The sequence below is a fragment of the Sorex araneus genome, chromosome 6 (genome assembly GCF_027595985.1).
Source record: "Sorex araneus isolate mSorAra2 chromosome 6, mSorAra2.pri, whole genome shotgun sequence".
In the NCBI taxonomy this organism is placed as follows: Eukaryota; Metazoa; Chordata; class Mammalia; order Eulipotyphla; family Soricidae; genus Sorex; species Sorex araneus.
Window position 1 is genome coordinate 79818960 of NC_073307.1, and position 12602 is coordinate 79831561.

A 12602-nucleotide genomic window follows, 5' to 3' on the forward strand; every position below is an offset into this window, starting at 1 on the left:
GTCAGAAGTAACCCCTGCGCATCACCAAGTGTGACCAAACCTTCCCCTCCCACTTCCCTGCCCCCCCCCCACACACACCAAGAAGAGAGCAGAGAGTGGGGGACGGAAGAGGTATATGAGGACGAAAGTGGTGGCCTTGCAGGCTGCCAACTGCCAGCTGGACCGTGGCATGGGTCCCTCAAGCTCCTCCAGGAGTCCCTCCTGAGCACAGAGCCAGGAGTAGCCTCCAGCACAGCTGGGAGTTACTCCACTCACAGGCCCAAAGACTAGAGCAGTCAGGGAGGAGGCGGGGGCAGGGGGTGGGGGCTGCAACAGAGATTCTGTGGCCAGTTTTAGCTGGTGGGATGTTGATCCTGAACGTTCTCAAGGATACAGCCCGAGTAAGCGCTGCAGCGCTTGCGCGTAGCCTTTCGGGACGGAAAGAGAAGAATGGGTTCTGAAGCTAAAACCAAAGCTCGAGACCAGCACCATTAGTCAGTCCTGCCTCACTCAGTCACTGAGCCGGAAAGTACATGAATCAAACTTCAGTAGGCGACGGCAAAGGCCAGTGGGCTTTAAGCAGGCCCAGTAGAATAGGGAGGTGCTCTTGAAAAATAAAATTAGGGAGCTCTGCCCCCCACCGCCATAGTGCTGCAGGGGACCCAGGGCTGCTCCCAGCATGTTCCACCCAGAGGAGAGAGCCTAACGGTTTAGTACTCGGGCCTAAGAGTGCTCTGGGACCAGGTCACCCACCTGTGCCAGGGATCAGACTCGGCGTGTGTCCCACCACGGGACTGTCCCCAGCCCCAGAGTGGTGCTTTGGGAGTGATGATGTAACATCTCCCCGCTGACCTCCCTCCGGGGTGGGCAGCCGAGGCCCCCAGAAGCAGGCTCTGCACCGCAGTTTAACTCAGGATCTTCCCCTTTGCAGGCTCAGAATGAGAAGAGATTCAGTGGATCATTCCTTACAAAAACAACTCGCACACGTTCAAACAGATCCCCGAGGCAACACAGATCCGGCTGTGTAGCTTTGGGCGCCAACTCGGTGGAGGGGGCAGGCACTTGGGTTCAGAGGTGCGACAAACGCTCTTTGCAAAGGCTGCCAGGGCTGCTCAGAGATGCCTCCTGGCTGCTGATGCTGAGCGCTCTCAAGGACACAGCCTGAAATGTCACTCCTCTCCTTCTCACAGTGTCACGGCGGGCTCTGCTAGTCACTGGGGAGCAGTGCTCTCAGAAGAGGCGCCTCTTCCCCTCACCGGCCCTGGGGGAGCGTGTCAGATGCTCAGGGAGTGGATAGCACCTGACCGTGATGTCAAGAGGTGTCTGACCTCTCCCAGGCCTGAAGACAGGGCTGCAGGGCGGAAGGCTCGCTTTGGGCTCTTCATTTTCTGGTGGCGAGAAAAGGGAGGGAGAGGAATGAAAGGTGCAGAGAGGAACTGCAGGCTGCCAAAAAAGAAAATGGAAAAACAAATGCCATTTATCAAACACTTATTCCACACCCAGCTCTGGGCGGAACGCTGGGCTGACTGTAGGATTGATTTCTGGCAGCAGCTTTGCAGGAGGTGAGTCCGTAGTAGCCTTATTTCACAAAGAAGGAAATTGAGATCTGTGGCGCTGAAGGAAATCGTCCAAGTTCCCGCAGGCAGTGACAAAACTAGATTTGCACCCTGGTGCCTTGGACTCCTGGTTTGTAATTACTGGGCTAATTTCTCCTAAGCTCAGAAAAACCCTGGGGGGGTTTGGGGGGGTGGGGTGGGGTGGGGTGGGGAGGGGAGGAGAGTATGTCCCAACTGAGTAATCCGGACTGATTGATGGCCTGGTTCGGGCCAGCAGAACAAATTGTTCTGGTTGGGGGTTTGCAGTCTGGAGTTCCCGGAATCTTGACAACCAGAGAGGAAAAAAACTATCTGGGGCGATGGCGGGAGCGGAGGGGGTCGCTTAGAAGAGGTGCTGAAGGAGTGGTGGCTGGTGATGATCGAATCTGCTGCTCCTGGGCAGAGGCCGAGGGAAAGGCGTGAGGTGGGGAGAGGAGTTCAGAGTGAGCAGAGACGGGCCAGGCCAGGCTCATGGATCCTCTTTTATTTTACTTTATTTCTAATTTTTTTTTCTTTCTTGGGTCACACCCAGCAATGCTCAGGGGTTACTCCTGGCTCTGCACTCAGAAATCACTCCTGGTGGTGCTCGGGGGTCCACATGGGATGCCCAGAATCGAACCCAGGCTGGCTGCTTGCAAGGCAAAAGCCCTACCTGCAGTGCTATCGCTCCAGCCCCTGGATCCTCTTTTAATAACAAAAGAAAAAGCTTTTTTTTTTTTTTGATGGGGGCGGTGGTGGGGTGGCACATTTGGCTGTGCTCAGGGCTTCCTCCTGGGCTCTGTGTTCAGGGGATCATGCCCTGCAGCTCAAAGACCATATGTGTTGGGGATCCAACCCATATTGGCTCTGTGCAAAGAAAGCATCTCGCCTGCTGTACCATCTCTCCAGCCCCTGTCCTTTTTTTGATTTGCCAGGTGGGTGACACCCATGTCCTCAGGGCTAACTTCTGGCTCTTCTCTCATGTAATCCTCTTGTTTTTTAAAAAAAAAACTTTTTTGTTGAATGGCGGTGAGATAGACCACTAAACAGAGCTGTTCAGGATCAGGTTTCAGTCAGACAGTATTCCAACACCATGCCTCTACCACTGTGCATTTCCCAGCAGCAGTGTCCCCAGGCTCCCACCCTCATTTCTCACCCCTCTTTTTTTTTAATTAAATCACCATGAGATACACAGTTACAAAGTTGTTCATGATTGGTTTCAGTCATCCAATATTCCAACACCCATCCTTTCACCAGTGCACATTTCCCACTTCCAATGTCACCAGTCTCCCTCCAGCCAACTCCCCACCCCTACCCAGCTTGCCTCTAGAGGGTTTTATTTCATTATATTATTCTCTCTCCCCTTCCCTCCCTCCTCTCACCCCCTCCCTCCTCCCCCCTCTCTCCACCTCCCTTTCTTCTCCCCCCCACTTCTGGGCGCATTATGGGTTTGCAATACAGTTAAAGGTTATCATATCCCTTTGCTTAACTACCTCCTCACCCCCCACCCCCCACCCCCGTTTGTGACAGTCTTCCAACCATCAATCAGTCCTCCTGGCCTGTGTTTCTACTGTCCTTGGGTCTTGGTCTCATATTTGGTGTTTTTAGTCTCATAGAAATGGGTGCAATCATTCTGTATCTGTCCCTCTCCTTCTGATTCATTTCACTCAGCATGATACTCTCCATGTCCATCCATGTATAAGCAAATTTCATGACTTCATTTTTCCTGGTGGCTGAGTAGTATTCCACTGTGTAGTTGTACCATGGTTTTTTGTCTTTGTATGTAGCTTAGTGTTGTGTAATCCTCTTAATGACTCTTTGAAGTAAGCCCTGCTGTCTCCTTAAGGCACAGAAAAGGTTAAGAAACTTGCCTAAAGCCACACAGCTGGGAAGTGGCAAACTGAGGCCCTAGTGAGTGTTGAGATGGCCTTTGAAAGGGGCAGTCAAATTCCCAAGCCCATGTTCCGGAGCACTTGTTAGGATGTGCCTATATCACCCACTTTCTCTCTCCTTACTTCTCTCCGTGCTGTGTAGCTGAGGATAGGGTGTCTCTCTGCTTACTCCCCAGGGGAGCTGGAGAAGCAACAGGGAGCAAAGACACTCTCCTTCAAGTCTGGGGGACCCCAAGGGGACCCACAGTCCAAGCAGGGATCGCCTACAGGTGAGCTGGGCCCCATCCTCCCACCAGGGCTGGCCCAAGTGAAGGTTCCTGGGGTATTTGGGGGGACAAGTAGTGACCCTCTTTCTGCGCCCATTCCTTGCACTTCCCTCCTCCTGGCCTGAGCAGCAGGAGCCAGGAGGAAGGGGAGCAAGAAGCAGGCCCATTCACAGGTGGTGCCAAGCCCAGGATCCAGTCCTCAGTCTTGGTTCCCAGGGTCTGCTTAGAGGTGGGGTAGAGACAAAGTATGTGGGAACTAAGGCTATAGGCACTGGGAAGAAGGAAGGGCAGCCAGGAAGGTGACAAGTCTTAACTGGCCCCATCAATCCTTTTCCTAATGAGTCCCAGCACTCTTAAGCCCAGCCCCACGGTCCAGATAAAGGCCCATTCTTTTTCTTTTTTGTGTGTGGGGGTGGGAGAGTGTGTGTGTGGGTGCTGGTTTATACTCAAGGCAGGTCTCAGGGGCTTATTCCTGGCTCTGCACTCAGGAATCACTCCAGGAGATGCTTGGGGGACCATATGGGAGGTTGGGAATCGAACCCAGTTTGGCCATGTGCAAAGCAAGTGCCCTCTCCAGTGGACTATGGCTCTGGTCCCAACCCAACTTGTCGAATGGTTCTGTCCAACTGAGCTCATCACTCCACTCTGAGCAAATCAGCTCCTGACTCTTTGGTACTTTGGCCACACAAAAGCTTCCTCCCACAGATATCCTCCTACCTCTCTGCTTCTTGTCCTCTAACTTCTGGGACCCTGGAAGAGTGGCCTTCACTTTCCCCTGTCTCCCATAGAAAATTAGGCTAGAGTTCAGAGGGCTCAAATACATGTTTGAGTCCCCAGCACCACATGGCCCTTTGCTGGGCCCAGGCAGTGTCCTTTTACCAAAGCCAAGTGTTGAACCATCCAACCCAATTGGCTGAGTATTGTCAGGAGTTGAGTATCACCCCAGGTCCCTTGAATATTCCTTGAGACCTCCCCCCCACCAAATAACTATATATATATATATATATATATGTATATATATATATATATATATATATGGAACGGTAGCAAAGGAATCAAATCCCATCCCAACAAAGCCCAACAGGCCTTGTAGAACTGCCCCCTCATCCATTCAATTGCATCTTCTTTCTTTAACGGTACTGTTTGCCTGGCCAGGATTGCTGGGGAGGTGTGCCCCCCTAGAAAGGAGGGTCTAGCAAGACATTGGCATGAACTGGGAAATCCCGGAGGGTCGCATGCTGTTGGCCAAAGAAGCCGGACCTGGGGCAGTCTGCACCCCAGAAGCACCCATGCCCACTCAGCGATGCGAGTCCTTTCTCAAGGCAGGCTTGGGCCCCTGTGGGCTGCACTCCCTGGAGATGTTCCCTGGGCTGGCGCCTTCGGCATGGCCTGAGACCTGTCACCCTGCCACTCACGATTCTTGCCCCTGCTGCTTTCCAGCGGCCCCTTCATCCCTCCAGGGTCACTGGACCTGCTCATGCTTTGTTTGCACAGCTGTTGAGACGCTGGGAGCCAAATCTCAGCTGTGACTCACTCCCCAACACCCGCCCACTCGAGGCTTCCCAGCCTGCCTCCAGAGCACGCCTGGCCTTGTCCATCAGGCGCCTCCCCGGCAGGCAGCGCCCAGCTCCCACTTCCTACGGCACAGAGCAGAGGGAGGAGCCTGTCTGGGGTGCTCTCGGGGATGGGGGCCAAATCAGAGCAGGTCCAGCCAAGAGGCTGCGGTTGCCTGCTGGGGTGCAGGTAGGGGTGGGGGAGTCATCCATCTCTCCCGGAGTTCTGCAGCAGCCTGAGGGGTGTGACAGGCCAGAGAGAAGCCCTGTGGCAATCTCAGAGCCATGGTCAGCTCCGAGGAAGGCACTGCAGAGAGCTCAGCTCTGTGAGTCCTCACCAGCCAGTTGAGGGCGGGAGCCAGCGAGAGCCAAGGCACTTTTCTCCAAGAGCCTGCAACCAGAGGAGGCGTGTGGGGTGGTACCCACAAGCAGGGAGCCAGGAACTAGTTCTCCCTCATGACCAGCTTTCACAGACCCTCGCAGGGAGAGTTCGACTGTGGTAGGGCAGACTGCATAGTGCCCAGGTCAGAAAGCAGCCCAGAGAGGTGTAGCATCTTGCCCAGGGCCCCCCAGCTAAGTTGCAGGGCTGGGCTCTTTCATCCACTGTCCCCCGCAGCTGCTCAGGCAGGGGTGGCACGGTACCCAGAAACACACTGCCTGCACCCGTCGGAGATAACCGGGCCGGGGGGGGCAGGGATGGCTGGGGCGAGCACGGAGAATGAGCCCTGTGCTCTTTGCTTTCAAAGCCAAAAGGGAGACTGCGCTGGGGGAGAAGGCCGCCGAGAGCACGGTGGAGGTAAGTGGAGGCCTGGTCGCCCAGGTGAGTGATTCCATGCCCCATTCTGGCCCCCCTTCTCACCGTCTCTGTTGTTTCTCTTCTCAGGTATTAATCAATGCCTCCCCAGCCCGACTCACCATTTTACCAATTTCAAGAGATACAATTAAAAGTTACTGCTAGCATGGGTAATGCCGCTCTTCCAGCGCTTCCCACCCCTCCCCTGCCCCCTGCCCCAGTGCATTTGCCCTCCAAGGCCCTGCTCCCAAATCCACAGGGCAGGGATGAACCCAGGTGTCCCCTCCAGTGCCATTCCAGCCCCGCCCCCCTAGCAAACAGAGACCCCCCCCCCGCAGGCCCCGCCCGCTGCCTCCTATTGGCCAGAGCGGGCGTCAGTCCGGCCCCTGTTCCCTGCCGCCTGAGGATGACTTCCAGGGCGGGCCCTGTTCTCACTGGATGCCCCTGGGGGAAGTTGGAGACTTGGAGGAGGTTGGCAGCCGGCAGGGTGAAGCCTCTCCCCGGAGTAGCGGGGACTCTGGAAAGGGAGGCACGTGCACGGGGCCAAGGGGGCACAGTGCGCTAGTCTCAGGATGGCCTTCAGGAGAGCTGGTCTCTCTGCAGGTGGCCCCCGTTGCGGGGAAGGGCGATGCCCATCCCCCAGCCACATGGGCGCATGGGCACTGGACCGTCGGAGCCAGCACTGGGCCTCACCACACCCCACAGTGGCACCTCGAGGGCATTCAGTTGCCTCTGAAAGATTCTGCTAGGCCCCAGATCCCCTCCCCCCCCCCCCCCCCCCGGTTTCCTTGATGCCCCCTCCCACAGACCGCCCCGCATTCCTTCTCTGTCAGGCCTCCAGGGGGCTGGGGGCTCCCAGACACCTCCTTTCCCACCCTCTACTGAGCTGGCAAGCACACACTAAGAGGTCCGAGGGACCACCCTTTCCCATCAGCCTAAGCTCTGGGAAGCCTGGAACATTCCCCAGGAGCCCATTTCTTTTTCTCTTCCCCTGCCCCCCCCCCAACACACACCTGTGTCCGGAGGTGGCACCTTTACACGGAGGAGCTTCCTGCCCCGGCAGCTGAGCAGCTCCCAGGGTGGGTATTCCATCCCCTGCCCCACCCCCCCACATCTTCCTGCAGCCGCCCATCCTCCAGCCTTGCAGATAAACACGCCATGTTTGCCCTGCCCTGCCCAGGGAGGACCCCCGGAGCCAGTCTGTCCACCGTGTGGCTATCTGCAAGGCTGCCACCCTCGGCTAGCCCCAGGGTCCTGCCAGTCTCCACCCTGCACAGGGTAGCCTCACCAGCCACTCTCCCTCCCAGCCAGCCCCCAGCTCTCTCCATCGTGGCCTGGCAAGAGCCTCTGGCAGGTGCTTCTCCATCTTCTCTGAGCTGTTGTGATTGGCTACTCATCTTCCACCCTCTCTCTCCCTCTTCCTTTCTCTCTCTCCCTCTCTCCCGCTCTCTTTCTCACTTGCTCTCTCTCCTTTCATCAGTAGGGAAGGAGAAGGGGGTCCAAAGGAAAGGATATTTTGCTCTCGCTCCCTGCTCTTCCCTTACTGGCCATTAAAGATCAGGCCAGTAAGGAGGGGGAAAGAGAGGCACAGAGCGGGAAAGGGAGGCACAGAGAGGGAAATCAGAAAATAGAGGGGTGGGGAGAGGGTGCAAGGTGAGTCCAAGAGCTATAAGCCAGACTGGGGCGGTGGGGGCGCAGCTGGGGAGGAGTAAGAAGTGGGTGTGTGGGGCGGCCAGCATTTGCCTGGGGAGGAGCAACAGAGGAGTCTGGCCCTGCTGCCGCGGTATATTTCTCCCCCGGATAACTCCGACTGCAGGCAGGCTGGGGAAGGGCCCAGCCCCCCTGTCCCTGTCTTGCAGTGGGACACAGAGGCCTCCTCGAGGTACCCAGGCCTCCTAAGAGGAAGGTGGGCACCTAGCTAGGCACTCTGCTTGCTCTCTGCCCAAGGTCTTCATTGCCTTGAGGTCTCAAACGTAGCAAATGCTTTGGAGACTGGAGGTGCTGGGCACGGCGCTGTCACTTCCTGCTTTTCATTCACTGGCCATAGAAGATTAAGAATCCAGACCCGGGGCTGAGGGATTCCAGGGCCAAGGCAGCAGCCCCCTGGGATTTCAAGGGTCCAGGCAGGGGCCCCAAGATTGCCCCTTTGCCAGCCAGTAGGGCTGGGATCTCCTAGTTAAGGCTCTGAGATCTTCGGGGCTGGGCCCTGCTGATGGAGGTCTGGGAATTAGGTCCCCTCCCCTACAGCCTCGATTTCCCCCTCTGCTCTGAGCAGCCCATCCTGGGGACTCATGTCCAGGGCGGTAGACCTCATCCTTAGGAAGGAGGGGTTTTGCAGCCCCCCAACACTAGCCCCCCCAGCCCCCACCAGAGGGCCCAGGTATTTGAAGAGGATTGTGGTATGTCAGATCTCCTGGCCAGGAGCTGGAAGGTGGGGTCAGAATAAAACCTCTTTCCTTCTAGAATCTTCTAGTCCAGCATTTCTCAACCTAATTGCCATAGGGTCCCCGGCAAAACCCCGGGATATTTCAAGGCTCCAAGTGGGAAAATCACATTAACGAGAGCACACGAGGTGGGGTGGGACAGGGGTGGGGGCAACCAGGGTAACAGGGTTGGAGGCAGCCCGCGTTGGGGAAAGGGTTGGGGGATGCTGACTAGTCCCCTTGTCTTCCCCGTCTGCTGCTGGCACAAGGAGCCAGGCTAGCTGACCCTGACCCGTGCCCCCACGGGCAAAGGAGGGCCCCCCTCATGCCACACTCCTTTGGGGGTGTGCCTCCTACGAGGCAGCTGGATTTTAGCCTGGGTGGGTGAGGGTAAAGGTCACTTCGGGGTCCCCAGGCCTTCTGGGGCTTTGGGCATTCAGTGGGGAAGCCCGAGGGACCCGCCTTGAGGCCCAGCATCCCTGGAGAGGCCAGGCCAGTTCCTGCTTCCTTTCAAGGTGGAGGCGGGGCGCTGACCCCTGACCCAGCACCCGCCCCACCACCCCCTGTAGGCCCAGGATTCCTCCTGCAGAGCCGTCAGGGGCCTGCGGCGGGCAGAGGCCGCCCCGGCCTTGGCTCCTGGCTCCACCCCAAGGTGCGACCCCGCTGCTTGGCTGCCAGCTGTCCTCTGGGGGGAGAGCCAGGGAGAGGGTGCAGGCGAGGCCCAGAGCGCCCTCAGGACACAGGAGGCAGGAGCTGGGGGTGGAGGGGTGGGAGGGGGAGAGGGGCTCAGGGTAGCCCTCCCAGCCGCTGGGAATTAGTCTTGTAACATTTCATGCTTCTCTGGCTGTTTCTAAACTAGGTGTCAATTCACAACAGGCTTCAAACGGCCCAGCACAGCCCCGGGCTGGGGCCCGGCCCGGGTGCCCCGAAGCCGCTGCCAGACCTGCAGCCTAGCCCCTTGAGAGAGCAGCCCCCGCCACCTCGGCTGCCGCCGCCCACGCCCCCGGGGACTCTGGTGCAGTGCCAGCAGATCGTCAAGGTCATCGTGCTGGACAAGCCCTGCCTGGCCCGCATGGAGCCCCTGCTGAGCCGCGCGCTGTCCTGCTATGCCTCCTCGTCCTCCGACTCCTGCGGCTCCGCCTCCCTGGGGGGCCCGGGCTCCCCGGTCAAGGCTGGCCACCAGCCTCCGCTGCCCCCACCGCCCCCGCCCTACAACCACCCGCACCAGTTCTGCCCCCCCGGCTCCCTGCTGCACCGCCGCCGCTACTCCAGCGGCTCCCGGAGCCTGGTGTAGACGCCGGGGCCCTGGGCCTCGCCGCTGCGCCCAGGCCGCTCCTGTTTCCGAAAGAGAGCCCCCCTCCCCGGAACCTGGGTCCAGCTCTCCCCTCCGCCCAGCTCCCCTGGCCGAGCCGAGCACCATCCCCCCAAATCCAGAAGCAGGATCTCACTCACTCTTGGGGGCCTCGGCATCCAGACACAGCCAGGTCTCTACTTCCTAGGGTCACTTGGGGTCTGAACCGAAGGCAGCCCGGCTCAGTGCCCTGTACCGGCGCCACGCTGGGGTGGGGGGCGGGGGTCCCAGGGCCCTCACTCCGGTGGGAGGGCGGAGGGGTGCAGGAGGAGGGTGGTTATCTCTGCCGCCCCTGCTTTCTCCCCAAACCTGGCGGTATCAACGGAGGCCTGGCGGCCCTCCCCCTCCTCCCTGGGGTCTCTTGCCGGCCCGGGGCTGCCCAGACCCCAGGGAGGTGTTGAGAAGGAGGAGGCCCTTCCTAGGCCAGTTCTCGAGGCGGCGAGGGGGGAACAGTTCAACGGGGCCGTGAGATCCCGCGGTCGCAGAGGCACCGTTCTCAAGAGCCTCGTCCCTCACTCCTCAAACATCACCGCGACCAGGGGCCCCGGAGAGGACTCAAAGGCGGCAGCACCTGCTCCGCCAGGCTCAGTCTCCAGCACCGCATGTCCCAGCAGCACGAACACAGCCCCCAGACCCAAACCTTGACCAAGCAAAGACCCCCAGCCAGCACAAAGGGAGAGCCACATCATCTCCCGCGGGACGCAGCAGCGGCAGGGGCGGGGGAGACGTGGCCAGCGGGTGGGGGACAAGGGAGGCACATATTTATTTTTCTTTTTTGGGTCACAGCCAGCGATGCTCAGGGGTTACTCCCGGCGGTGCTTGGGGGACCCTATGGGATGTTGGGAATCGAACCCGGGCCGGACCCGTGCCAGGCAAACACCCTCCCCGCTGTGCTATCGCTCCAGCCCCTGGAGGCACATTCTTGCTTGAAGCCAGCAGCCAGCCTCCTTGTGGGTGCAAGAAGGGGGTACCCCAAAGGTATCTGCCTTTCCCCGCTGCATTCCAAGGTGGCCTCTCTGCCCTTAGCCCCCCGACACACTAGGATCCCCCCCTGCTCCCCAGACTCCGGAGGCCCTATAGCCAGGGCTGCCGAGAGAGTCCGGAACCCTCCAACTTGCAAAGGAGAGACAAATGGGGCTCGCTGACTCCCTGGGGCCAGGTGGAACCCAAGTGTCCCCTCGCTGCCCCCTGAGTCCAGCAGCCCCGCCCGGCCTCAGGACAGCACCCTCACCCCGACTCCCCCAGCCACACGGGCTCCCTGCTGTCCTCTGTTAAGCGTCACTCCCCCCTCGGGCCCCATCTTTAAGCCTCCCCTGAGACAGAAGAAACTGGCCCCGTCTCCCGAGAGTCTGCTCCCCCAACTCCCGCCCCAGCCGCGCCCCAGCCTCTGAGGAGCTCTCAGACGCGACAGAGGTCCTGGTTTCCCATGTCTGGTGTGGGGGAGGGGGCCACCAGATGTTACCGAGGGTTGATTTCTGGTCTCTGTCAGCCCAGCTGCCGGAATTGAGCACCGGGTCTCCCTTCCCACGGGGCACCCCCGGCCTGCTCCCCCTCTCTGCCTCGCTGCCCCCCTCCTGCCTCTTTTCTGTCACCAGACTGGAGTGGCTGGCAGGGTGGGGTGGGGGCTCCTGACACCCGGAAGCCTTGGCCAGGCAGGGGCAGCACATGCACTGAAGGGTGGGTGGCTGGGTTGGGGAGGGAGGACTCCTGAGTGAGGGGCTGAGGACAGGTTGGGAGTGATGGAGGAGCAGAGAGGACGCTGCCCACAGGTGGGGGTCCACACACAGACGGGAAGGCCCCTAGGCCCCCTTCACGTCGGGTCTCTGGCTGGCTGCACACACCCGAGCCCCTGCTTCCGAACTCTGCTGAAGCCCACTGGGACAGCAGAGCCTGTGTCAGGCCTCGGTGGCCCTCCTCACGGGGGGCTCACCCAGGCCGCTGCCCGCTCTGGGACTGGCAGCTCTGCCCTAAGCCGGGGGCTCAGAAGCCCAGCCTGAGCCAGGGTCCAGAGCGGGGTGAAAACCGGGCCTTCTTGCCTCGTACCCCGCCACATGCACCCATTCCGGGCCGGGCCTGGGAGCCCTGTGCCCCCTGCCCAGAGCCCAGGCCCCGGGGCTAGAGCAAGCCTCATACCCTCCCCAGGGTGCCCGGGCCTTCTATTTCCCTCGGAGGGCAAAGCTGGAGACGGAGCTGCCCTCGGAACGGGAGGGGCCACCGAGTGCTAGGGACCCCAGTCACGGCTTCCGGGGTGCAGCCCAAGTGCCCCAAGACACCCCCCCTCTTTGCCCCCTCAATTGTGTTCACTTGGTCCCAGTTCCAGAATAATGTAAGTGGGAGGTAAAAGGGGCTTTTCCCACCATTCTGGGGGGCGCCGTGCCCTGCCTTGGGGGGAGGCTGCCTGGCGGTCTCCAGAGGCGCACACACCCCTCAGCCCTGAGTCCTTTACCCCCAAGACCCTTGCCCCCACCTGTTTTCCAGTTTCCTGCCAGAACACCTCTTGGTCCCCAATTAGGCTTCCCCATTAACCATCTGGCCCCCAGCCCTGTGTTCTGCTGTACATACCTTCTTGCTTCCCCCTCCCCTACGAAGGGGGCATCCCCTATGTGCCCCCTGCCCTTCACACCATCAGAGAGAACCTCTCTGGGGAAAGGTAGGGCGGCTGCACCCAGCAACGAACCCAAATGGCAAATATTTTGTAACAAAATAGCCCAGAGGTATTTTATCTGTTCAATTCATAGAATTTTAGAGATTATATTGAAATATGTCACTTG

The 12602-nt window shown here is 59.4% G+C and overlaps 1 protein-coding gene across 4 annotated transcripts in view; it reads left to right on the forward strand.

The window, feature by feature from the left end:
* IQSEC3 (IQ motif and Sec7 domain ArfGEF 3) overlaps positions 1–12602 on the forward strand; it is a 106910-nt gene extending 94308 nt beyond the window's left edge. Inside the window, exons 12-15 of one of the 4 annotated variants that reach the window (XM_055141232.1) lie at positions 3622–3714; positions 6011–6060; positions 6148–6227; positions 9357–9496. In XM_055141232.1, coding sequence (XP_054997207.1) covers positions 3622–3714; positions 6011–6060; positions 6148–6222 — 218 coding nt within the window. In that variant the 3' untranslated portion in view covers positions 6223–6227; positions 9357–9496. Of the gene's footprint in view, positions 1–3621; positions 3715–6010; positions 6061–6147; positions 6228–9339 lie in introns of all 4 variants that reach the window. The other 3 variants (XM_055141231.1, XM_004603885.2, XM_055141230.1) reach the window with 3 other exon arrangements.